This window comes from Eutrigla gurnardus, assembly GCF_963514095.1.
Source record: "Eutrigla gurnardus genome assembly, chromosome: 14".
Classification (NCBI taxonomy): domain Eukaryota; kingdom Metazoa; phylum Chordata; class Actinopteri; order Perciformes; family Triglidae; genus Eutrigla; species Eutrigla gurnardus.
This window is the reverse complement of record NC_139937.1, coordinates 8,643,558-8,671,476: the sequence shown is the minus strand read 5'-3', so window position 1 is coordinate 8,671,476 and position 27,919 is coordinate 8,643,558. Positions and strand designations below refer to the sequence as shown.

Sequence of the window (27,919 nt, the reverse complement as noted above, 5' to 3'; positions counted from 1 at the left end):
CACACATTTTCTCACTTGCTCTCTCTCTCTCTCGCTTTCTCGCACACACCCTAGCAACAGAGACAGACCCAAATTAAAGAATTTGTGGGGTTCACCATAGCAACTGATTGACCAAACCAAAATGTTATAATGGAGGCATTTCCTATAAATAAATGTCTGTTTTTGCTTTCTTTGTCTTCTTTCATGCATATGAGAGTTTTTTTCTCCACCCGTCAGAAATTGTATAAAAGTGACATTCTCTGACATTCTAACTGAAATAAATGTGAGTTTTATACAATTTGTCAGTTGATATTCCTCCTTCTGTCTCTCTGCGCTCTCCTGTCCCCGTTTCTGTCACTCCGCCTGCACTGTGAAATGAGTAGATGAATGCTCAATCTTTGAGTCTGTCAAAATCTATATTAAAGTAAGAACTTTGACATTTTGATATAAATAAATATCAGTTTAGCAACACTGTATTGCTGACAAGATTGCAGATAATAATCACTCAACATGCACACTTACTTCTTAAAAGTAAGAGATGGAAGTGAAGTAAAGCAGATAGAGAGACTGGAAACAGAATGAGAGAGCTACAGGCAGACAGACAGAGAGCTGATGAGAAATGAGGTGGAATGGCCACTTGATGCAAACATTGTGGATGTGTTGGAACTGCCAGCATTACTAAGAGAAAGACTTTTATTTAACCTACTTGTACATGCCAACCTGTTCCACTGACACGCAGATACATGCTAACCTGTGAAGCCAAACCACGGCTACAATAAGACAGCTTTTTAGCTGTAAATGTTCACATCTTTTGTCAAATGAGACCCAATAAGTTTCCACCAAACTGTGCCCACTCCACAAAACAAAAACCTATTCAGAGAGAGATCGTTTAAACCCAATAAATAAACTAATCTGACCCAAAATATTATGCTACGGCTAGTTGTAGTGACTAGCAGTAGTCGCTAGCTTGTTCCTTGACCAATATCTAACGAATGGGCAATCTTGTTATATATTTACGAAATATCTATTAACCTTTATTTGCATATTGAGGGTTGAGAAACCAAATTAATAAATGTTCCTCCATTTGGGCAGCAAACTAATAACCTGGAGGTCTGACATCACACAGGCAGAAATATATTGTTCTGCATGGTACACATTTTTGGTGGGTAATGGCTTTAAATGTCAAGTCCTCCACTCTAGTTTAAGAGTTGGCCACTTTTTCAAACTGTAAAGAACTATGATGTCATATTAAATTGTAGCCTTTTTGGCCCCGTGACAAATGTTGACAAGCTGCTTTTCCACTTAGTCAATAATAAATCAAATTAAAATGGGAGTCAAATTTCTATATTGAATTAAAAAAAATCCATTACAGAGATTCAGTTACCTGCTGTGCGTGAACAATCAGATTTCTCACTTGCTCTTTAATGTATTTGCACCTTTCATCAACAACAAAACAAACAGGCTGCCAAAATCTCACTTCCCTTACTAACGAATGAATACAAATAAATGTCACAGTACTTTGAATAAGTCATTAAGAACACATAAATGAGCAAGTGTAGAGATACATTTTTCACAACAAAGTTATGAATATTATATTCCAAAATCTGACAATAAATCCCCCTAAATCCTACACAATAGACCTTTAAAAGTAGGCCTATTGATCCCTCAACAGGTCATTGTTGTGTGTGTGTGTCAGTGTGTTTGTGTTTATGTGTTCCTCACACAAGGGCTTGTCAACCCTCGTAAATAAGGATCACAATATAGATGCACTGTGACAATGAAATGCCATTTAAGCTTTTCTTTGAATTATGCAGATATTTTGTACGGACGTGTAATTAATGGTAGTCAGTTAACACAGTGATATGATAATCATCAGTGGTTGACATGATTAATAAAAAAGAACGGAGGCGCTCATAAAAATGATGTCTGATTCTTTAATGAAATTAAATCTCAGTGAGATAAAACAATGTTGGCAATGAAGTAAGTGTGATGGATATAAGGGTGAAAGAAAGGGGGAACCAATGACACAAGTAGAGAAAACAACACATCCACAGGAGGTTATAGGCAATAAAACCACTTCGTTACGTTTAGGAAAAGACATTAACTTGACGGACTAACGACATGACTAACTAGTGACAATCAAGTCATGTGACTAATGACTGATACGAGAAAATGTCAATTTTACTTTAAGTTTCACATGTGACACGAACAGTGGCCTCCTGGACAGAAGTCCTGTGTTTGTTTCTGCCTGATTTCATGCATTTGGTGCAACAGCAGGGTGGTAAAAAAAAAAAAAAAAAATTGAGACAGTGAACACAATGAGGCTGAAAAAAACAAACTAAAACATGGAGGTAGAGAATGCAGTAAAAGCCTGCATTTGTACCAAACCATTCTAATCTGTAAATATGACCAAAGTCATTATCGTATTGGCACATTCAATGAATCGTGACACACAAGTCAGGTTACTTTCTAACTAGGACTTGGCACGCACCTCCCGTTCCTTCGTCAACACAGATCATAACATGGCATCAGCTGAGACACGTCGAGAGCACACACACCCATCATACACCCATGCCCACGAGTTACGATACTATCACACTGTTCCGAACGTGCTTCACACCTTGTCACAGTCTACCTGATTTGCGGGTTTCTCAGCCTTACAGTCAGGTCATGCAGCCGCACCGTGACATACTTGTAACACCAGTTTTTAAAAACTGTTAATGGGGATGTGAACTCCTGGTCAACTGGTGCCACATGTCTGTGTGTGCGAACAGCACCCTGGAACAAGATTAAGAGACATGTTCAGACTTGTCTGGGATGATGCCAAAATGGGCAAGGTTGATCACCAATCTCCAATCTAGACACTTTAGAAACTTAAGAGCCAGAAGTAAAAATGTATCACAAGGACTTTACTTCAGAGTTAACTTAAAATTTACAAAAAATCTCCCATCCCTCCCTCTGTTAGAAGTGATGTCAGTATTAGAAACTGGGGTAATGATGACCAATGAGGTGATCAAGGTGTCAAGGATGTGTCCCATGAGAGGCATAAAGCCTTCCCTCCACACATATGGAGCTATTTACATGGAACAGGTGGTGGGGCAGTGAAGACCGAAGAGTCTGACACACACCCGTGCACACTGTCTCGTTATCTCCACTCTCAGTTAATTTATGGTCCAACATCAAACATTAGAAAACGTCCCTGACACCTACATATCATAGAAGAAAGGAACGAGATGGATGGAGGCTGACTAACAGCTGTATAGCAATTTACAGCTCTCATCAGATTAGACAAAACAATAGGGCACAAGGCCGCTGTTTGGTGACCAGGTTACCGCATGCCGTTACCGCATGGCGCAGGTGCACAAGTGGAGAAGAAGGGGTTTCCCACAGCTGTTGGTTTATGACTTATAATTACTGTCATAACCATAACTGTCATTAAACACCACATAGCCTCATTGCAGTGCGTGTGCTTGCCGCACTGTCAGAGAGCTTTTTTTGTTTGTTTTATTATTTCCTTTTGTTTACTTCGTTTGTTCATTTCCTGGCTCTCGTTTTGTGACTCAAGGCTTGTCTTTGTCCCGTCACTTCTGAAAAGAAGCGATGAGGCAGAAGAATGAACGGATGGGTGGATGGATGCACGGATGGACATGGGCATCTTTGTAAGGTTTATCACATTTAAAGCTCATATTCCAATCTTTTTTTTCTTTTTTTCATTGGCTTTCTCTTGCCTCTCTCTCTCTACCTCTCTGCCTCCGCTTTCAATTTGTCAACTTTAAAATCAATATGAATCTAACCAAATGTAAAAACAACCATACCATGAATGCATATTTCACCAATGTCATTCCCCCTCTTATTTAAGCCACTCCGAAGCCGCCGCCACCACAGGAATGACATCCCTTGTTGGGATTCTGTCACATCAACCCAGCAGATTTGAATGCTAAACCCATTAGCCAAGCATCACTCACAGTCAGAGCTGGCGATGATAAATAACCCAACCAGAGAAATCTGATTAGCAGAGTCGGAGGCAGGGGATCTGAGGGAATGAGTAACAGCAATGTCTGCGTTATCAGGCCTCAGTCAGATTGGAAATCACACACCGAGAAAACATGAAATGTTCATCTGCAGCGGGTTGTGTCGGCTGTTTTCCTAAATCATGGGTTGGGACACGAAATTGGGTCTTTGGTGGGTTGCAATTAAATGAAAGCTGAACTTTGCGGGGCATGTTGCTAAGCTCTGACATGCCGGAATCAAGGATCTGCACAACAAATGCTGGTTAATAGGTATATTTTTTTATGCTGGAAGAAACTGTGAGGTTTTTTTTTGGGTGGTACGTTTGCCTCGAGGCTGAGGCTGTGCTTGAGTGAATCATTCACATTCACCTGACACCCAAATACACTGTTTGTGTGCCGTCTTGAACCTGGTTTACTATTTTCATCCTGCTCTACGATCAATAAAACTGGAGCGTGATGGTTTATTATTCATCGTATTTTGTTGATATCTGCTTTATGGCAAACAGTTGACCTCGAAGAAAAACAAAAATGAAGGGCACGAGTATGTGTTTTGGAGATTAAACGGAGGGTTTACAACAGATTTCATAAGCCATTCTTTCATGACACACTCTTGGCATGTGAAGACAAAGTTTGGCAAACAGGGAAATGCTTCAAGAACAACACAGAAATGTGAAGCGCTCATTCCACATTAAGAACTCCCAAAGAATTATTTATTCATTATTTGTTGTTGCTGTTAATATTTGAAACAGTTTTGGCAGATAATTATAACAACATAATTTGTAGGTCAATGTGCTGTTTGTCTTACCTCCTCTGGTTTTCAGAGTAGACAGTCATGCTCCACTGGATATACAAGGACTGCCATCAGGTGTGTTTTGACTCACCGCACTCACCAAATTCCCACCAGGGAGTGGCCTCCCAAGCTGATTTATGAGCTGTTTTTAAGTATGGGTTCACTGAGGCAGTGTGAACCGTAACATCTTAAATATTTATATGCAACAAAGTAGACCTCTTCACTCTAGGAAGTTGTGCTGTGTTTTTATACGTTTGTGCTGAAAGTTCACTATGTTAATCTTAATATGCGTTGGTGTAATGTTCCTTCATGCTGTCCAAATGCAAGTTCAACTAGAGTATTTTTTTTAAAGAAATAATTTGACATGTGAACATACAATTCATCATTCAAGACTATGGGAAGTATGGTCTTTGTCCGAGGTAGAGCAATTCACATACCAGCACCTCTACACCTCACTATGTTGTACCTCATAGTCTTTTACACAAACAGAAATGTAAAAGGTATAATTGTATTTTCTTGTGTAAGTCTTCTGCCCTAGGAAAAGCGATTATAATGTATGCATGAGAAGTGCTATTAGTTCAACTTTGGTCTGTTTCGAGCCACATTTCCTCGCACCGTCACACTAAAAAGGTCAACCTGGACTCAGCATGCAACATCTCAATGAGGCAATCGATTCAAACCCCTTAACCTGGTCACTCGGGTCAGATATACACATTTACATTCATTATAGTTACCCTTAAGGCCAAACTGAATTCAATTACATAATTTGGCACTATGCAGCGATTAAATCTGTGGCCAAGATAATTCAGTGCAAATGAAGGCGTTTTAATCTTGTTAATATCATAAATGAGTTTCAGGTTCAAATAAGTCGATGTAATGAACGGCCACCGGCTCAGAAACACAGTTTTGTTTCTTCACTTTGAATCTAATGACCTAGCACGGGTATTTTAATCTAATGGTGAGTGTACAGCAAAGCGCAAGGACACACATTATGATACACAATTACAATAACATTTGATTGCATATCATTAGCGAGATTTCCCCCGCTGCAGCCACATGAACACATCCAACATCAAACCATCAGTCCTGGTTAATTATTAAGAGCAAATTCAATTTACCCTCAGCAGTTCACTGACAAGCCCATATACCTTCTAAACTCAGCCACTTATAGCTTGCATAAGCATTCCCTGTGACAAACAATTACACAAACACACACACATGCACACATACATCGATTGACCTTTCCCGCTGAGTGTTATTAATACATGCAGGTCATATTAAGAAAGGTTAACGAGCAGTAAGGCCAGCACGGCTCACATGGAATACAAACAAGAGCTGTAGACTCCTCACCCTACATGGATGAGAGAGGGGTTCACGTGACTTTTGGTAAGGAATTCATATTAATGCAACAGAATGTTTAATGGTTTCAAGAAGAAATGTCCAGCATTTGTATTGGGTTCAAGCCATTAATGCAGAAAGATGCAGAGGCAAGTCTGTCCTGAGATTAGTCCTGAGAACATCCATCCATCCATTGTCTACCGCTTATCCTGTAGGCTATTCAGGGTCGCAGGGGGGCTAAAGCCAATCCCAGCTGTCATTGGGCGAAGGCAGGGTACACCCTGGACATGACGCCAGTCTATCACAGGGCCGACATGTAGAGACAAACAACCATTCACGCTCACATTCACACCTATGGGCAATTTAGAGTCATCAATGAACCTATCCCCATCCTGCATGTCTTTGGACTGTGGGAGGAAGCCGGAGAACCTGGAGAGAACCCACGCTTACACGGGGAGAACATGCAAACTCCACACAGAAGGAACCCAGGCTGACCCGGGAATCGAACCCAGGGCCCTCTTGCTGTGAGGCGAGAGTGCTACCCACTACACCACCGTGCAGCCCGTCCTGAGAACAGTCCTGAGAAAAGTCCTGAGATTAGTCCTGAGATTGTCCAGAGACTAGTCCTGAGATTAGTCCTGAGAAAAGTCCTGAGATTAGTCCTGAGAAAAATCCTGAGATTAGTCCTGAGAAAAATCCTGAGATTAGTCCTGAGAAAAGTCCTGAGATTAGTCCTGAGATTAGTCCTGAGAAAAGTCCTGAGACTAGTCCAGAGACTAGTCCAGAGAAAAGTCCTGAGATTAGTCCTGAGACTAGTCCAGAGACTAGTCCTGATACTAGTCCTGAGAAAAGTCCTGATATTAGTCCAGAGACTAGTCCTAAGAGAAATCCTGAGATTAGTCCATATACTAGTCCTGAGAAAAGTCCAGAGATTAGTCCAGAGACTAGTCCTGAGAAAGGTCCTGAGATGAGTCCTGAGATTAGTCCAGAGACACCAGTCCTGAGAAAAGTCCTGAGATTAGTCCTGAGAAAAGTCCTGAGATTAGTCCTGAAATTAGTCCTGAGATTAGTCCTGAGATGAGTCCTGAGATTAGTCCTGACAACCGTTTTGGGACAGACATGCATGATTCTCTCTTTTTCCGTTTGGAAGTTTTGACCAAGTCAGCGGCAGTTGAGCATCTTTAAATATCCTCTATCGTATGGAGACTATTTCATCAGTCAGATGAGACATAACTATATAAACCAAAGAGTTGCTATAACTTTTTTTTTAGGTTTTTCTATATCTGGGTCTTACAGGGTTAATGTCAAAAGATGACCAGTACAGAACGTGCATGTTGCTACACTGTGCGTCATCTAGGAAAGTACAGCACTGGGAAAAACCATATGTGGTTGCACCGAAAACACACGATATACATCACAAATAATATGAAGTTGCTTTCTTTCTTTCTTGCACGTCCAGAAAAATGTCCAGTCACTCGGTACATGGACATCCAGAAAAATATCTCTTCATCGCCACATCATAGCGTGTCCTTGTGGCTCAAAGCTTTAATGGTCCTGGAAATTACTTAAAAAAGTCACAAAAATAAATGTAAGTAACAAATGACTTGGAACACCCCTGCTCTCTCTCTCTCTCTCTCTCTCTCTCTCTCTCTCTCTCTCTCTCTCTCTCTCTCTCTCTCTCTCTCTCTCTCTCTCCTGCCTCTCTCTCTCTCTCTCTCCCTCTCTAACTGGGTCAGTGTGATGATGGTGTCAGTGTCTGGACTCAGCAGCAGCATATTTGCATCAGTCATCCCAACTAGACCGTGAAGAGAAGGATTTCCCTGCTCTGAGTCAGTGAAATATACCCTCATAAAACCCTGCTGGACTGAAAAGAGGCCCGAGGAAAACTTGGATCCATTTAATGGGCTTGACTTCAGGCTCTTTGCTCTTGGAAATGCAGATAATTTGTAAGTGGAAAGTAACATCCTGAGAGAGCAAAACTTCACATAATGATGCTTTATAAGGCATGTAGACGTCATTCTTAGGGTTTCTTATGGATGACTTATTTTGAAGGATGGATGACACATTAACCAATTGAAGAATCTGATTACTGAAATCATATGCAGCCATATCTAATAGGGATGCAACAATACAGTTAGCCCACAGTTCAATGCGTACCTCGGTTCTTGGGGTACGGTTTCGGTTCTGTTTCGGCACACATTTTGTGCGCAGGAGAAAAAAAATTGCTATTTATATATTAAAAAATTTAAAAATCTTTATTTTGCTTATAAACGAAAGTTTTTTTTTACATATTCAAGTGTATTGTATAATAAAATAAATACATATTTTAAAAAATGCAACACTTTAAAATGCAAGTGCGTCTTAGCCTTGACAACTGGTATAAAAGGGGGTTAAACAAAAGTAAATGTATTTGAAATATGTACATATTTAAAACATAAAGTCACTGTTTTAAATAAATATATCTGTACATATAAAGACACTATTGTAAATATAAATACCATTTAACATAAAGTCACTGTTTTAAATAAAAATACCTGTACTTCAGTAGCATATGAGTATGTGTTCTTCTTCTCCCACTTCGACATTGCGTTAGTGCTGAAAAGTGTGCGCGATGGCAGTGTAGCGCGCATTTTCCTGCACCGGTAGAATCGGCTTGTTGGAAGGCCTCAGCAAAAGACAACTGTTTTTAACTGACGGTGTTACCTGCTCAGCCGTCCTGCTTCCAGGATGTTGGATATTTAGTCGGCAGGGAGGCGTTTCCCTGCTACGTTCAAGTGCTCCTCTAAAGCTCCGACATAGCCAATTCAGAGAGAAAAATAAGGATGGATAAGTGAAATTACATGAAATGTTATTGCAAAACCCAAAATACCTCAATTCACAAGTGTGTATTGAACCGTGCATGGCGTACCGTACGGTTCAATATTATATTGAGAACCGTTGCATCCCTAATATCTAAATACTGTGCTCCTGTTCCTGTATTTACATTTGAATGAAATAAGAAAATCATGAGCACAAGATTTCCTTAAATGCTGAGACACCAGGACGACCCTCTGGTGTGCTTTAAGGATGGATAAAAACTCAGCCGTGCAGTCTATGTTACCAAATGCATCCTTTAATTGGGCCTGCTCGACCAAATTTAGAAGAGTGTGGTAAATTAAAACAACAAAAAAACAAAAAAAACAATTCCGTGTTATAATCAGCCTCGGGACATCCTTGAAAATGTGTCTGCGATTGCAACTTTGTGGCTTAATTAATTGAAGAGTCTGGCTTGTCAGGTCATATTAAAGTAGCTTGGGATGCTATTACAATATTGTGATGAGGCTGGAAGGTGGTTAATTAAAGCCACTGTGAGAGCTGAGCGTAACTCACGTGCCGCATCTTCAGTTGCAGGAAGCCATGTTGGTTCTCACCTCGCCGACCACGAGGTCATGCATCGTGTCTTGAATAAAACACAACTGTGTTCATTATTCAAGTTTGCTTGATGGAAATGTTTAACAATGTGTAGTGTGATACTGTTGACTGAAGTCTGTTTTCATTCGTGGTTATCATTTAGTCATTTGTGCTTTCATGGAAAGTGAACAGTATAGGGAGGACTGACAGGGAAAAACGACAATGGACAAGTACAAACAGTAAGACAGAGATAAAAGTCCGTCTGACTCATCACCTCACTGACAGTCCCTCCCCACTCCCTCGTTCTCACCCCAACATATCTCCCCCTCTGTCTCTGAAGTCTTTGATTATTACTCCTCTAAACTGATGTGTTTTTTTCCTCTGGACATGGTTCAGCTGAGGGTCAGCTAGCTTGGGCCAGGATCCTTTATCCTGAGCTCACTCTCAGGTTAACTTTCAACTAGAAAGAAAAAACCGTATTACTTTCACTGTTCATCTCCCCTCTTCCTCCTCACTGCCCATAAGTGCTGTTGATAAACCCACTTTAGAGTTCACTGGTCTATCACAAAGACATTACCCACCCCCACCCACACACACACACACACACATACCCATCGCAGTACCTGACTGTTTAAATGCCACACTGATAACCAATCTGGAAACAAATACTCCTTGCAGCCTCTCCGATATGAATGTTAACTTGTGATTAGCAGGATGCAACGGACTCACACACAGAGACCGTGACACACAAAATGCAAGCGTACCACACTTATTCTTGTCATTATCAGAGCAGGCAGCCGCTCACAGCCTCAGACTCCACTAAGTGCCCCGGACAAATAACGAAATACTTAGTAGGGACGAAACTGGTCTCACTCACACACACAGACGCAGACACACAAACACATTTGATCTGTGGTACCACTTGCTGTGCAAAAAAAGGACAGTTCTCCTGCCAAGGCGACATGCTGTTGGCGAACGCTGCGAGAGGCTGTCGTGGAGTCTTCTGCTCACTTAGCACTTCACACACAGTCTGTCATTCTCTGTGTTACTCACTCAGCAAAAGCATGAAGTGGGCGCTGGTGAGTTTTGTAGCGACTGTCCAAAAAAACACAGTCCAGGATAACCTGGAAGGAAAGTAAAAGAATCGAGTCTAAGTTTCGAGGCTTGGCTGGTTCAACGCCAGAGTTTTCCGAATGAGCTCAGCCTGAAGCCAGCGGGTTAGAGGATCCCCCCTCGAGAGGACGCTTGATAGCTGATGAATGACTCCCGCAGGTAACACAACATTTCAGCTGCACATTTTTTTTTTTTCACACCGGCTTGCCAAGTGCATGAAATGTTGTATGGCGTTAACCACAAGGGGGCCACTAATACAGTGTGAATGACTTCCCCCCTCCCTTAACTTCACCGTAGCACACAGTTAGCCATGTGTTTAGATTAAAAATGTCCATATGGAAAAGTCACACACGCACGCACACATACGCCACACTCACATATGTCCAGACATCCTTCACTTCCTTTCTCCCCTACTATGTTCATCGTGCTGACACAAATACACCCCTCACCCACTCACACATGCACACACACACACACACACACACACACACACACACACACACACACACATGGAGACACACATGGAGACACACACACAGACATCAAACATCACTTCTCCTGGCATGCCCACAAAGAGTCACAAATTACCCCACCCTCCCCCCTACACACACACACACACACACACACACACAACTGCCTCCTTATGAGAGAAACACTTGATGTTGGCCAACTACAGTGAACAACTGTGTGTGTGTGTGTGTGTGTGTGTGTGTGTGTGTGTGTGTGTGTGTGTGTGTGTGTGTGTGTGTGTGTGTGTGGTGCCTGCTGTCCGACTGACATCATGCACTGTATGTGTGTGTGAAAGTCAGAGACGCAGCAAGTGTATTTTTGTGCACTCACTGATGCTAATCTTTAACTTTTAGTCCAATGATCCAATCTCTCTCTGTGTCACACACACACACACACACACACACACACACACACACACACACACACACACACACGCACACACACAAACAGCCACCACTAAACCCCTACTATTTCTGAGCATGCGGTTGTGCCAACAGTCAAGGGCACAACACACACGCCGCACGCACAATAAACACAGTGTGACATCACTTTCACCACAGGCATTTTGACAACACCTCACACCGCTCAGCGCTGCTCTGCCAAAGCCTCTCTCAGGTATCTCTCACCGCCTTAATGTGGGTGATGACAGCATGCAATTGGAAGTTCAGTCGCTATTAACGTTGTGTTAATGCCTTCACACCATCATCTGTATCTTTAATCTGACTGATTTAGGGGAGTTTGTATTGAAGAAGCCATTGTGTCACATTTGTAAATGACAGCAGTTGAGCCCAGAGAAGCATTGTCAAAGGTCAATCTGTGTTTTCATCTGTTATGAGCCTAATATTGGGAGTAATAGGAATATGATCACAGCCATGATGAAAGTGGAATGGAGGGCCCTGTGTCTTAGTTTGTAAACATACAATGAGTAAGCTTTCAGTTGTTGTTGTTCATATTTGTTACAGGAATAAAATCACTTCAACAAATACAATGAAAAATGACAGAAAACACAAATCCCCCCGAGGGCAGCTTAGACTGGAGATTAAGTGCTTATGGGCTTTCATGGATATGTGCGTGCTGAAAAGTCAAAATATTTCACCAAAATGAGGAGGTGTTCTAAGCATCAGGCATCAGTCTGATCTGCTGTCCTGTTTTTTCTCCGAATGACCGATGAACTTGATCCAGCGTGTCAGGAAGGCCTCCAACAGACACACAGACCAACTGACCTGAAACAATTAAGACTGAGTCCTGTCACTTTCTGCCCCCAGCAGTGTCAGTCAAGTATCCACTCAAACACACGCACAAACAGTATAATTCAATTACATTTATTTAATAAGTGATTTGTTATTTTCAGATTTTAGAGCACGAACTGGGGCAAGAAATAAAAAGTGAAAGAAGAAACTCCACAGCGAGAAATATTTGCATATTGTGTTTACTGTGACAAAAAATAACCAAAAATGACTAACCAATAAATGACATTCCATCAAACAAATCTTGCATAATTCTGCGTAAAATCTTATTATAACTAATGTCACACTGAAGCTCACTGAACACAGTTCACGTTCGGCAACAAATGTTCAAACATATGTACCATTCTCTCAGTTACATGAGTTCCTGGATGAAGTTATATAATAATAAATTGAAAGACAGCTTTAGGTCCATACGTTGCCCTCAAGACAAAGTTGAATAAAGGGTAAATGTATATGGAAACATGTACATAAAAGAAATGCAGGCAGCTTCCCAGATGTGATTAATGAAGTGAGAGTCTGAGTCGACCCCTCTGACCTGCACCGTGGCCGTATAGGACTAGAGCCACGGAGCCCCGAGGCAGTGTGCATGTTTGTGTGTGTAAATGGCTGAATGAGAGAAAGATGTGTGTGTGTGTGTGTGTGTGTGTGTGTGTGTGTGTGTGTGTGTGTGTTGTGTGTGTGTGTGTGTGTGTGTGTGTGTGTGTGTGTGTGTGTGTGTGTGTGTGCGTGTCTCATTTTATGTGTGTTTATGCATATGCAGACGTTCATGTCTGCAAGTGTGTCTGTGTGTGCACTCAAAGCAACATACCCTGAGGCTGTGACAGACGGACTCTAAACCACGTTACCCACACACCCCACTGCCTCGCTTAATAGTGCATGAGATAAGAACATTTGGACTTCAAAATAGCCCCCTCAACCCACCACCACCACTCACTCCTCCATGGGAAATTGAGTTTTATGGCTCCCCAGATTAAGACAATGGCTTCGACGGTTTGGACTGCTGAAAGGAAATTCCACGTCAACAACTGAGTGGGTTGACTGGGAAACCTAATATTAACGCTCAACTATGTGGGATGGGTGAAACCGGGCGCTTGCGTATGCACGCAGTGGTGATCACATACGAGGCAGGCCTGTAGGTAAACAGACACCGAGTTGCACAGATGCACAGGCAGATACATTGCACACATGAACATGAACACATGGACGTGAAGGGACACATGCACAAGGGCAAAGCAACGTCACGTTACATAACGACTCATCCACCGAGATTTACTGTACATAATATAAACATAATATTAGGTCCAGCCGCTCTTCCCATCATATCAACAGATCAGGTTTGGTCTGTATGAGAGGTAGTAAAGTATGTTGAAAGTAAGCACATTTTGTTGAAATAACACCAGGGGACAATTCCATGTGTACAGAGTCCGGTTAGAGCCAGAAAGCTGCGACTTTACAATCTGCTATAGGCCGCCTAACATTTAAAGGGGAACTATGTCCATTTTCAAAATTCATACATGTTATCCATATGGTTTAAAACAGTCCAAAAATATTAGCTAACATGAACGACTCAAGTGCAAGAGTGAGACATTCTCAGTTCCCCATCCATTGTCTATGGAGCTGCTCCAGACTTTACACTTCATGACATCACAAGTTTGACACTTCCTTCTTTTTGAGAGAGTAGCTCATGTTACAAATATTGATTGACCTGCCCCAGGCCAGTGAAACAACATATTGGAATTCTAAATGTAGTTCGTGTTCTCCTTTTAAACTGCACCTCTCCTGTCTGAGATCCTGGTTTAATCATCCTCAGGCAGTTAGAGTGTGGTAGCCCGAAGAATGTAACTCAAAACTCCAAAAGTAATAAATGAGCGTTCTTCCGATGCGAGTTAGAGGTAATCCGAGGAGTGGAACCTTCTGAAGCGGTAAACTCTCACAGGGATCAGGTGAACACGTGTGACTCTGCAAGACAGTGAATGAAAGAGAGAGAAACAGCACTTTTAAAAGGCCCCTCAAATGATGAGAAGACATTTATGCTCAAGTGCAGTGCAGACGGAGGGAGATGGAGAGAGTGGGAGGAAGAGGCAGACAGAGACACGCAGCCAGACACGAACAGAGAGGAAGAGATAGAAACAGACACTCAGCCAGCCAGAGATCAAGATATATAGTGAGGGTGAGAGAGAGAAACAGACAGGCGTCCCGACCGGGACAGGCGGACTGCATTGGCACGAGGAAACGTAAAGTGCAAATACTGAAAGACAGCAATGCGTACCAGCATGTAACAGAGAGAGAGAGAGAGAGAGAGAGAGAGGCAGGAGGTGGAGAGAGACCAAGTGTACGTAGAGGCCAGAGAAGAAGTGACAGAGGAGGTGTGTGAGCGAGAGCTTGAGATGATGAGAGAGACGTACACACTGAGTGATAGAGAGTGCATAACTCAGCAGGGATTCTCACATGCGTGTAAGGACACAGTCCAACAGACAAAAGAAATACTCCACATGACAAGGACAACTTGTCTGGCTTCCACACTCTCTAAGCTTGAGACTGTGAAACGGGCTGTAAAACGTCCTGTCAGATGACCAGCCTTCCACGCTGTAAAAGATGACAGCATAGGCAACTTTGTTGTGTTGATCGAGTTCGTCCAAGGACCTTACAAAGGGGCTGCTCTAACTTACGCTGAGACTGTGTCCCAGAATGCACTCTATTTTAAGAAATAATAATGCCACTTAGTGCGGTATTTTCATCAAATGGGATGGTTTTGTTGTTTTTTTGCTGTCTGACTATATTTTTAGATCCTTTGGAAGCTCCTGGGACGGATGAGTCAGCACAAAATGACAGCATATCATCAGTGTATCAGACTTAGATACCGAGTTCCCACAGAGACAAGAATAATACAGGCCCTTGTCTAAATATCTGGAGTCGCCCTTTCAAGTGAATGCAAATTGGTACCTGAAGTTCCGAGGAGTATTGTTAACGTGTGTGGCCAGCGTGGCTGCTGTCATCGCCAGATTTGCATTTCTGTCCAGCATCATTTCCGTCAGCGTGGAGCCGAGTGAACTGTCAATGAACTGAGGAGGCTGGCTCAGTGTGTCTACTGTGGCACAACAACATCTCACTGTGTGTGTGTGTGTGTGTGTGTGATAGAGAAACTCAGACAGAAATAATAAGTCAGAGAAAGAGATAAAGAGGCAGAAAGGAGGAGGAGACGGAGGAGGCAAGGGAGATAAAAAAAAGATGGAACAAATGACAAAAACATAGTAAGAAAGGGAGCAAAATGGAGGGAGAGTGTGTTGGAGAGAAGGTGTAAACGCCTATTTGCGAGCAACCTTTGTGTCTGCGCGCTTTCATTCTGAATATCTGTGTGTCTGAGTGGCCGCAGTTCACTGTGTCAGCAGCTCTCATTACCACACACAGCTGAGGACATCAGAGCGCATACTTAGTGGCTGGTAAAGCAGTATCTCTCTCTCTCTCTCTCTCTCTCTCTCTCTCTCTCTCTCTCTCTCTCTCTCTCTCTCTCTCAATCTAAAAAACAAACATAGGCAGCACAGAAGCCGAGACACACACAACAAACAGCAGGAAAAAAAAGAGGCTCACAAATGAACATGGAATCACTGATGCACATTAAACACTTGCACAAGCACACGCACACACACACACACACACACACACACACACACACACACACACATGCGCGTGTGTAAACCTTGGACGAGGCTGGAAGTGGATTATCTACCCAACCCAACTGAAAAGTAGTCTGACTGGTGCACAGGGATTAACTTGGTATGCAAAAGAATATTCAAATGAATCTGAATTTAATTTTTTGCCAAAACGAGGCCAGTCAGGTTCCTGTAGGCTGCCTGAGGTGGCGATGTGAAGGCAGGTAATTTGGAATAACATTAAATGAGTCATATTAACGGACAATTAAGTCGCATGTGAACATTCTTAAATCCCTCGAGGCCAATTAAGGTGTTTGGATGGGTCCGCTTCAATTTAGAAAGAGAGCAAATTAGTCCTGTTCACAAGTTATTAGCCTGAATGTAACAGTTACACTAGTTCCATGGGGGTGTCTACTTGAGAATTGCATTGCTATAATTAGTCGTGATTAAGTAAACAGTACATGTGTATGTAATAGGGAGTTTCTCGCCATTTTCTGGTTTCTGAGTGAGGACAACGTGCCGACAGATTACAGGGTCACTCTCAAGTCTATCCTGTGACGTCCATCTGAAAGCTAACACTGCCTGTCTGTCGGAGAGTACAGGCTAATGCATTATTGAAAGCATGACTCATGCTTACTCAACTCATTTCTCTGCTCAAGGTGACGCTTTGACCTTGTCTGGAATGAAATGTGTGTCCACTGTGATTCAGCACTGGTTGGTTAGTCTTAATAAAAGCAGTGGCTTAGCTGAGGTGTTGTGGACATTGCCACAGGCTATATCGAGCAAACACTGTGTGTGGGACAGCTTGTGTGTGCGATAAATTTAGTGTGTGAGATTGTCAGCGGGTCACACACACCGACTGTACAGTACGTGTACTTTGACTCAGACTCTAATTTTATTCAGCAAGGACATTTACAAGCACCACGGATTTGACCTTGTGAGCTGGCGCTGGCAACGCAGCGTAGTGCACAATGGCTAACGGCTGACGCATAGTAATTAGATGCATAATAATGAGCGCAGGGCATGACTTGGCCTTATTCAGCCACATTCCCACCAGAGAGTACGCACTGACTTTGTGTGAAAAAATCCATATTAATATGTCAGTCTTTATTCTCAATTGGATCTTTTATATTGTCTGCTTGAAGTTGCAATCTGCATTAAGTATGCAGATTATTTTAAATCGCTCTCAAATTAAATTCAAACTTTTATTCCACTGTGCAATGCCATGTTTTATAAGACATTTGGCCTTCATCCAGCAGTGTTCAGCATACAGGCTATATCCAGCATGGAGCTATTGTACTACATTATTGAGAGAGCGGAGCATTTACTTGGGCTTATTCAGTCCATTTCCAGGCACTCAGATTATGCCTCGCACTGGACTGGAAAATCATGTCAGTGCAGATGCTTACGGGAAGGCTTTCATAGTCTGATGCATAATCTGCCTCCAGGAAACCCAACTTTTTTTTACATTAAGCATCACATGGCTATAAATGGCAGAGCCATACAGGAAGGTTCTCAGACATGAATGATCTCCGATGCAGATTATTAAAAGAAACGTGACAATCTCTGTTCAATTTTGAGTCATTTAGCATTAGCATTATCAGCAAAATGAGCATCTGAAAAGGGAAGACGATTCAAATGGTCCGTGAACATGAAGAGCTCTGAGGACAAAAAAAAACAACAAACGTAGAGTTACAGAATGTGTAAAGCAGCATGTATGATCTAATTCGAATCAATCCTGGTCCAGTCGACATGTATTTAGGGTGTTGTCTGGCTGCTATTATCGGCTGTCTTCATGTGATAAGTTATCTCTCCAAGAGACAGATGTAGCAATGAGTAAGACGATGCAGAGATCTTAATCCCACACTATTTGTATGGTAGGTGATAGGTATTCCTGCAGAATTGTTTGTGTGCTTAAGCAAAGGAAGAAAGGGATTTGTGCTGCATCCACAACAGCACAGACTGGGACAGTTAAAAGTCTGATATCTCAGCTAGTGTTATGGGACATAATGTGATTTATCACACCATATCCAGGTAAGCTCAAAGATATCTCCATCAGAACAGATCTGATTCAGCGATAGTCAACCAAAGTGCACAGTCCCCACAAGGTGGTAAGATGTTAGCAGAAAAAAAAGTACGATACCAGATAATATTTTGGATTATTACTTGTCTTGACTTTCACTGCCTTGACCGTGGCACGCATATAGCATGAAGCATCACATAAATACACACACAAATATAACACGAGATATTCAAGTCAAAATTCCCTTGCTTAAATACATATGTCACCTCGCTGTAATCTGACAGCTGTATCCAAACAAGATTACAGCTAATCGCAATACCTCCAGGGAAATCGCTCTGAGCTCTCAAATAGCCGCATTACCTTGGATTAGCATTATACAATATCAATGTTCAACATGTGTTTTATGTTTACTTTTTTTAAGATGTTAGAGGGAGGAATTAATTCACACATTCAGTAAGTAAGTACAATATCTTGTGCCTTAATCCCTCTATAAAATATTTGCTATTTTGCTGTGATCTTTTTTTTGTTTGGCAATGTAAATACACTGTCGCCCATAAAGTTGGAATATTTTGTTTTCAGACACAATCCTCGGTTTATTCCTATTTAAATGCATCACTTTTGACCAGATGCAATGATTACATTATGTGTCCCAATAACCCAGGTGAAATAATTAATTAATTCATAACATTTGTTTGATGCTGGATAAGACAAGACATTTGCAAATTATTCCAACTTCATGGGCGACCCGATATATTAAATAATTACGGTCATATTCTCAGGAAATCACAGGATTCTAGTTTCAAACACAAATTAAATTTTTTTTGCTTTGATTTTTTTTTTTTTTTTTCAGTTTACAGACTATGGCTGGCAGGCCCTTTAGTTTGTGCTTAAAGGTGCTAAAAATGTAAAATGATTTTCTATGTAAAGGTGGCCTGAGAAGAGAATGACATCATTCTCCCTGTGTGTGTTGTAATCCAAGCTTCTCCATGTTTTATTTACATCACTGGGCCGCCCGTGCATGCATGTTAGTGCACGAATCCCAGTGTGTGTGCCCCATTGGCTGGCTAATCCCCACCACTCTGCAAGGTGCACATGCATCATCACAAAAGCCTACAGCACCCACCCTCTGGTTCCCCCTGAGGTCAACACTGTAAGCTCTGTAACTGTTGCTGTTGTCTGCAACATCCGTACCATTAGCACCCCATAGCTGTTAGCCACTGGCTCAGTCGTCGCCATGTTGAGGGCCATGTGGAGGGCCATGTGGAGGCAATCCCCCAATCATAGATATGCTCTGAAATTTGGATATTCTCTGGAATCTTTAACTGATGTGTCTGGCAGTGAAGGCATGTTATGCTGATGCAGAGAAACATTACTTTCTGGCTGCCAGAAATGTGGAAAGGATGACACAGCATTGCTAAATATGTGTTTACAAGTAGAAAGAGGATGTAAGCAGTCCCCTCCTGTCTTAACTCAGCTTTGCTTTCCCTAAATGATATACAACCTGGAAAAGTGATGCTCATGTTGGGTCTGCTTCATTCAACTTTGCTCTCTAAACCCTCCAGCCAAAGCATAACTTCTCTTCACTTGTTGTGGTCTAACACCAAAACACATCAATTCGCTTTGAGACATGGTTGATTTTAATAAGGCTGCACAGACAGAGTACATGACCCAGAGTTCTTTTCCTCAATGAGACACAACATGAACTTTCCTTGCTTCTGGTTCTCAAATTGGTAAACACAGCAGATATTCATGGAAAACTACTTCAGATTTCTCCACATCTATCCACTAAGGACTAAAGAATTAGAAAAGCCTTTCCACTGAAATGACCTATGATGAGCTTAATGCATATCTTCACAATCACACAATCACTTCTCAAATGGATCATCTTAGATATATGGTAGATATATAGCAAGGCCAACAAAAGGCTTCCAGATGATGCATAAGCACAGACGGGCATGACCATGTCAAAGTTGGTGTTGTTTGCCAGAAATGTAATTCTGAAAATGATTTCCTCAGTCTTTATTGAACCACCAAAATCACAATTAAATGGAGGCAGTACTGGCGTGTGTGTGTGTGTGTGTGTGTGTGTGTGTGTGTGTGTGTGTGTGTGTGTGTGTGTGTGTGTGTGTGTGTGTGTGTGTGTGTGTGTGTGTGTGTGTGTGTGTGTGAAATCACTGCTCCTTAATCTCCTAACTATCAGACCACAACAGATTTGTCTGTGATAGAAATCCTGGTCTACACGTGTGTCTGTCTGTCAAGCAGGCAAGTCTGTCTTCATATGAGTGTAGTTGGTCTGTCTGTTCCCATGTGTGTATTCCTGATGCATGGCCGTCCGTGTGTGTGTGTGTGTGTGTGTGTGTGTGTGTGTGTGTGTGTGTGTGTGTGTGTGTGTGTGTGTGTGTGTGCGTGTGAGGAGCAGATTTAGCCTTTGATAAAACCCCAGTCTTTAGAGGGATTATCAGTCCATCCCCAGACAGCAACATGCTGTGCATTTATGGTGGTAATAAGTTGACCTGTAATAGACAGACAACTGGCTAAAGCTCTTATTGGAAATTGTGTCCCTATATCTACACCTGGGCGAGGATGAGAAGAAAGCAATATCTTCAGGGGAGGTTAGACCCGCTGCACAACACACCACGTGAGCTCCCATCCAGTGAATTTTGATTTCCCGCACACCTTTATGGCTCTCCCGAATGATTTGTCATGCCATTGTCTGCCGTTCAGTTTTGACTTCACTAACATCCCAGAGGGCAAATGGGCAGCAGGCAGAAAAGCACACAATGTGGCACAAAACAAGGAATTAACATTTAAACCCAAACATAAAAGAACTAAATAGCAATCTGCATGACAAAGCCTCATACTTATTTTTCCTCAGAGATCGAAATCAGCACCGTCCCGCACTAAAAGCAATAACAATGTCTTTAGCTGGATTTCACTCATTGTGCCATTATTTAACATCATTCGCCCAGCTATTTCTCATTGCGTGATTTGGATATTTCAAAAGGTCACATGATGGTGGATGGCGGTTGAATGGTTTTTGGGTCAAAGTGCTAAAATAAAACTGGACGACTATTATTTGCCAAAGCAAACCTTGTGTTGAGCTCATATCTCATTAACATGTTACCTATCTGGCAACAAAAAAAAATATTTGTTGTAACGGATAAAGAAGCTTGTACAGTCAGACGTACCCCACTCCATCATGGTGAGGGAATTACTACAAACTGAAGAGAGACAGATATAAAGAGCATTATAAAGCTTACTATGTGTCTTAGGATTGTGCTTTTCCTCTCTCTTTCCATCGCACTTCTCGACTTCTTCCTCCTGCCTCCTCTCTTCCCTGCCCATCATTCACCCCAATGTCTCTTCTCCTTGCTCCATCTCCCTTTGTCCCCTCTCTATCTCGCCCCCCTTTCCTTCAAATGCTTCTGCCTCGTGCGCAGTCATAGAGAAATAATGTATTCTTGTCGTCCCCCCCCCCAGTGCCGCCACGTATTAGCATGCCAGCAGAGCATGTTAACTTATCTCGCGGCTACAGGCACCGAGTGGTAAAACTAAGCTCTGATAGTTTGCAACAGGATGACCACAGAATGCCTGTAGCTCGGAGAATTAGGACTGTCATCGCAATTAGCGATGGTGGGCCTAATGTTTTACTGCACTGAAATTTACTCTACTGTACTCACAGTGTCGTGCGCCATATGACTCGATGGTCTGTGCACAAAGGGGAACGTCCACCCCAAAATCAGCTGGGAAGGAAAATTATTATCATCATCTCATCTTTATCAACAGAGTCTCTTTTTTTGTGAAGCACCACACACATATCTGTTGAGCGGCTGTTCCACTTTGAGGTTCCGGCTCGAAACGCATCAGTCCCTCCGTCCGTGCTCGTAACAGAGCAGCAAACATACATGTCGAACTGCGGAAATGGCTCGAGTTCAATGAAGCGCACTGTAAACGTGTACAGCAATGGGTCAAATGCTGCAACAACAGTTTGGAACTTAACTGGTATTTGTTGTCAATTTATTGTTTGATGAACCAGATAAATCTGATGTATGCATCCATGTAATATAATGATTTAACGTACTGCCCACAAGCTATATGCAATGAGTGGTAAAACTAAACCCGATGCTTCATGAGGGCCGACCACAGGATGTCTGAGAGAATTAGGCTTACGGTAGTGATTGGTTACTCTAGGCCTAATGTTCAGGCCTATCCTAGTCTAATGCAATTTGAATAACATCAGGCCGGCCCGCAGGCATTCCATGCACTACAGAAATAAAGGATAACGCAGACTAGGATGCGTTGCTGTCTGTAGGATTGGTGTCAATTTAATATGTTGCTCCAACGCAGCAATATGCTTTGTGGTCCTAATCAGACTCCACCAGATAAAAAGAGAATGAAGTACTTTATATTAATGCAATAGCAAATACAGATGGGATGAGAGATTATGGGGACACAGATTTAGTTGTGCATATGCTGCAGAGATGGAGATGGTGTGAAACCATTGCCCGTTTTAATGAGCATTCCAGCTTAGAGGGATATTGAGACTCCAGAGCTGGAAGATGCCACAGATTGCTCTGCAAATGTTGTCCCCAGTAACTCAATGGATTAGGTTTAGAAGCTCAACTCCCACTGGGACGTCTGTACAAAAAAATAAAAAAAATAATGCATTCTCGACCAAATGGCAAAAACTGCACTGTACTTGATAATAGCATTACAGATAAGCAATGTAATTAAGCTGCGCATAGTGGAGCATACTGTATTGTAGCGGAAACCATGCCTGTGCGATGCCTATTAAGAGCTCAGCGCTGGGCTTGTCACAATGATTAGTTATGCTAAAGCTGATGTTTCTGTTTTACTCACAAGTTCATTAACCGGGTAGTGGACTGAATCCACACGTGTAATCCACAGGTAGGCCGAATAGTAGGGCAGAATGGTTGGAGGGCTCCAAATGTATTAAGCACTTTATTTGCACTTTCACATTAAAGGAAAAAGCCAGAATTACACACATATATTATTCTTACACAGAGCTACCATGCAAGAAGTTGACATTTGTAAAAAAAAATATATATATATATATGCGCTTAACAGTGCAGACAATCATTCAATTCTATAGTCCATATTGCATATGCAATTACGTTTACAACAATGAAGCAAGAAAGGTGAAATTCAAGAGTTACTGAAGCAGTAATTAAGTTAATTTTCTCTCTCTCTCTCTCTCTCTCTCTCTCTCTCTCTCTCTCTCTCTCTCTCTCTCTCATCCTCTGGCCCTACTTCCTGTATGTATGCATGACTCATCAGCACCCATACTCTACCACTGCCCTACATCTGTCCCACCTGACTGACCCACATTTCCACTGATCCATCATTTACAGACTGTGACCTAAGCCTGTTCCATGAGAGCAGCAGGAGGCCGTTTTCCCCACGTCTCCAAGCTCTACTGTTCAAAATGTACTGCCTCATCAAAAAGAGAGAACATCAGTGGGGTCAGCGTACTCCTTCAATCATTTGAATTCATCAGTCTGTGTGTTGTAATTTAAGTCTAATGCTTCAATGGCTAATGTGTTCGCAATGTAAGCAAAGAAAATGCCTCTTCGCCCCTCGTGTTGTTCTTATGCTTACAGAGATTAACCAGCTACTTCTGTGCAGACATGGTATTACCGTAACATCAGCACACACAGCCAAGAGCAACATCTCTGTTCCTCTGCCTCTCTCTGCAGCAGAGTACGGCGTGGTGAAAATGTGATGCTGCAGGACCATGTGGGCTGCCATGCACAGACGCTGGAGGCGGAGCTTGGATGCCGACAAACACCACCGCATGCTCTCATTGGCTCCCAATGACATCATTGATAAGGAGTGTGTCTTGTGGCCCCCCCCCATCACACCACTATTGTATAAGCACAGGTGAAAGGAGCTGCTTGCATCTCTCATGCTCATGACTATTTTCTTTCAATAATGAAGATTAAGCACGCTTGCCCAAATTAAGCGCTGAGTATGTAGAGGCAGAATGAAACGTCTTAATTTTAATTAAGCTCGTTCAACCCTGTTCTGCCCTCTGAGTGTACGAAAGGACTTTGAGGAAACATTTCTCTGACTGGGGTCAATTGAACAAGCTGTAGTTATATCATAACTCAGATGGCATGTAACACAGAAGAACTGATTATGAACAAATTAATTTGGCCAAACATTGCATTGGGTAATTCAAATCTGCAGAAACAGAAACGTTAAACACAATGAAGTTGTATAGAATAGAGGATCAGTCAGGAAATTGTAAACTATCTTCTCAATGAAAAAGGTTTATGTAGTAATTTGCTAATCTATCATTAATTATCAATCTTCGATAATCAGCATTTTATTGCATTCTAAATGTCTATACAAGTGAAATTGAGAAATGAAATTCAAATCCAGGTTGTCATCAAAACTGCTTGTATTAACTTATTTTCTGGGGAACGACTAACGACTGACACAATGCGATACACCGTTGAATGATGGAACCAGATAATGGTTTTTCTCTTAACTACCACAGGTTAGAGCAGAGGTCTTCAACGTTTTTCAGGCCAAGGACCCCCTATTGGCTTATAGTGACATGGTGCATGTATAAAAGTACTTTGTAATGATGTATGTATGCTAAGCCATTAAAATAATAATTATTGAGGGAGTCGTATATTTATAGAACATATCTTAATTGTATATTGGCTTTTCTACACCACAATTCAACAACTAGAAAGGTTTATATTGCTTATATTATAGGGTGTTTTCATGTTAATGTGTATTATTGGGCATATTTTTATTTTTGGAAGAAAAACAGTACGGGACCAAATAATTCCAGGGACCCCCACCTGCAGTAACTCTGCAGACCCCAGGGGAGTCACGGGCCCCTTGTTGAAGATCTCTGGGTTTGAGGGTAAATCAACTTTGATCCAAGTTATGGCAAGTGTACCATAAATAGCAACGTATAGGGGCAACACAGCCTACTAAAACTCAACTAATATGGGAGAAATAAATGTGGTGTGTGTGTGTGTGTGTGTGTGTGTGTGTGTGTGTGTGTGTGTGTGTGTGTGTGTGTGTGTGTGTGTGTGTGTGTGCGCATGGAGGGTTGCTGGTCACTTCTTCACTTCTAAGTGTGCAAGAAAGCCCTATGAACAAGGAGTTGAACAAGTGCCACATCCCAGTACAAAGTAATAATATCACCTACCCATGCGAGGATCATAAATGCAATATCCTGCTCTCCCAGTGACTTTGGGCTGAGACGTTGTCTTGTGGAGAGACAAACTACACATGTTTTATAATCCTCAAAGTGTCTCCATGAGTTTCAGATTTCCAAGCGTGCCTGAAATGCATCCCGCCTGGCACTCCTGAGGTTTAAATCCGTATGAGATGAGTCTTCACCTACTCCAAAAGAAGAGAAAAAACTGCACAGTCTCTTAATCCTCCTCTGTGTCTCAAAAGCAGCTTGATAGGTGACTCTGTGCGTCTTCCATGTGATTTCCACATTTTCTTTCCTTAACCTCCAACTGGAGAAAACGCTTTGCCGGTTAATCTGGTGCTAGAATCCACCTAAGGACAGATCACGGAGGAGTAAAGGAACAAAAGAAAGAATGAAAGTGTAGTTAAAACTTCATGTAAGTGCAAAAGGGATTTGATTATTGCTGAAACTGGTAAATGAAATAAAAACAAAATGATACATTCTTTGATAAATGATACAGAGCCAAGTTACACTTGCGTTACAGTTACGCTGTGCTGTGTTAAAGTTGGTATGAGTGGTATGAGCTGGAAAAACAAACATGTCTGAAACCAAATGTTTTACAGAATACAAAACTCATTTTGATTTATAGAACGAATAAATCCTAAATAAAGTGCAGATTGTCTCATGTCGCCTAATAAAAAGTGAAAGGGTAGGGCTACTATACAATGGAATGCAGCAAATTCAAACAAGTTGTTTGGCCACACCTTCACATGATGAAGAAAGTTTTTGTTTTAAATCATGTAAACTGCATTTGTTATGTTTTAGACACTAAATAAAAAGTCAAAGTGAAACTATCAAATACACATTTAGTAGTTAGTAACTAGGCATATTTATCTTGCTGCATATGGGTTTTATATATTTTAAAGAAAGGGGGAATAAAAGCTTATTCTGCACTTCGGAGATTAAACAACTACGTTCAAAAAATATTTTTTTTATCCCGCTAAAATAATTTCAGGAGTTAAAAAAGTTGTTTCCTTGTGGATTTGCGCTCCTTTCTGCTGGCTTTCTTTGTAAGGACAGAGAACAAAGGAGCCTTTACTGTAACAAAGAAGCTGCAGCGACTTATACCTGTTGCTCTGTTTCCAATCAACTACAGCAAGTTTCTTGGTGCTTTTCGAGACGAACCTAGTTGCCCTTATCTTTTTCTGTCTCCAAACATCACCCCTTATTCGTGCAACAAGTTTAATTCTGTGTCACCGTTTGCTTTCTTGGGGACTTTACACCTGATTGCATTGTTCTGAATTCCCTCAGTGCACTGGCAACTTCGCAGTCCCAACGAACGCCTCTGTCACCAAACTGCAGCACGAGGAGGGGAAAGTATTTACAAACTGTGTGAACTAATTCTGCTCACTTTGTCTGTCTTTCCAGCGTGCGTAAATAAAAAAGGTCCTTTTCTCCGCAAACTTCTGACAGGCGGTTGCTTTGTCTTGTGCGTCGCAACATCCCCAAGAGACAAAAATACGGCGGCGGCACAAACTCCATCTCACCTCCACTAGGGCTCACTGACTATTCATTCTAACTATCCTAATGTTGAGTATTATTCAGCGTTATGAAGATGCGTGCCTGAGCATCCCCTCAAGTTCTCCCCCCAAAGCGCCCCGCATCAGACAAAGGAAAAGGGGACCGCTCCTCTGGCTCTCTCTCTCCTCGCTGCCTCTGATTCTCTATGTCTCTCTCCCCCTCTCTCTCCCTCTCCTGCTTTGTGCTCAAGTTTGAGCGCTGACGCACCAAGTACAGCAGCAACTTTTAACTGGAAATAAATTCGAAAATCACTCCGGGGCTGCAAGCGAAGGCAGAAGGCAACTCACCTGCGGCTGTTCGGCTGTGCGCGCGTCGCCGTGCGTCGTGGAAAAAGTTTGAGAGGGCACATCTAGCTTTGTGTTGTGGAGTCCCCCTTTGTCTACACGTGTGATAGATGGATGGGGCTCCTTTTGGCCGCGCCTAGTTCATTTCGCTCTCCAAAGAGTCCCGCCCTCTCAAAGTCAAACAACTATATGCACACAACAGTGTGGACGGACTGTGGATCTGTCTGATCGCTAACAAGCGACTGCCGTGGCTCGTTGTTTGTTTCAGATGTGTTATTTATTTATTTATGTATTTATTTTAAGCTCACCAACTTGATCGCCTCACCTTTTTTTACCAGTCAATTAAGCAATTAAGCTTCATGCATCTCTGACATGAAATATGTATTTATTTTAACTTCAATTGATTTTTATTTTATTCATTTTTTTTCTTTCTTTTTTTTTACGTTGTGCGTCCACTCACCTGATAACATCTTGCAGGGTTCTCCCTTTGATAAGTCTCTCTCTCTCTCTCTCTCTCTCTCTCTCTCTCTCTCTCTCTCTCTCTCTCTCTCTCTCTCTCTCTCTCTCTTCTTTTATTCTAGTGGATACTAAAAGTGACACTTAAAGCCCTCTTTGCTTCATCATTTCGTTCTGTTTTTCTGTCTTTTCTCATCCGTTTGGTGTCAAGTGCAGCCTTCCCTAAAACTTTGCTGGCTGCACCGCTGAGACGACCATTGTGTCTGGACAGCAGCAGCATGGGAACAAAGGAGCAGACAAAAGAGTCTCATTGGTTTTTCAATGCACAGAGTGGCACGTAAATATAAATAATGGCAAGGCTGCTA

The 27,919-nt window shown here is 42.0% G+C and overlaps 1 protein-coding gene across 3 annotated transcripts in view; it reads right to left on the bottom strand.

Annotated features, from left to right (window-relative positions):
- The window catches only part of LOC311023901 (uncharacterized protein), a 92,718-nt gene extending 65,491 nt beyond the window's left edge, over positions 1-27,227 (bottom strand). The window contains exons 1-2 of one of the 3 annotated variants that reach the window (XR_014598256.1): positions 27,102-27,227; positions 25,243-25,604 (exon numbers count right to left, since the gene is read on the bottom strand). Coding sequence is in view for 2 of the 3 variants with exons in the window: in XM_084026011.1 (XP_083882137.1) it covers positions 27,102-27,163 (62 nt within the window). In the remaining variant the exon portion in view is untranslated. Of the gene's footprint in view, positions 1-4,794; positions 4,880-25,242; positions 25,605-27,101 lie in introns of those variants that run through there. The other 2 variants (XM_084026011.1, XM_084026012.1) reach the window with 2 other exon arrangements.
- Positions 27,228-27,919: the final 692 nt, after the last annotated feature.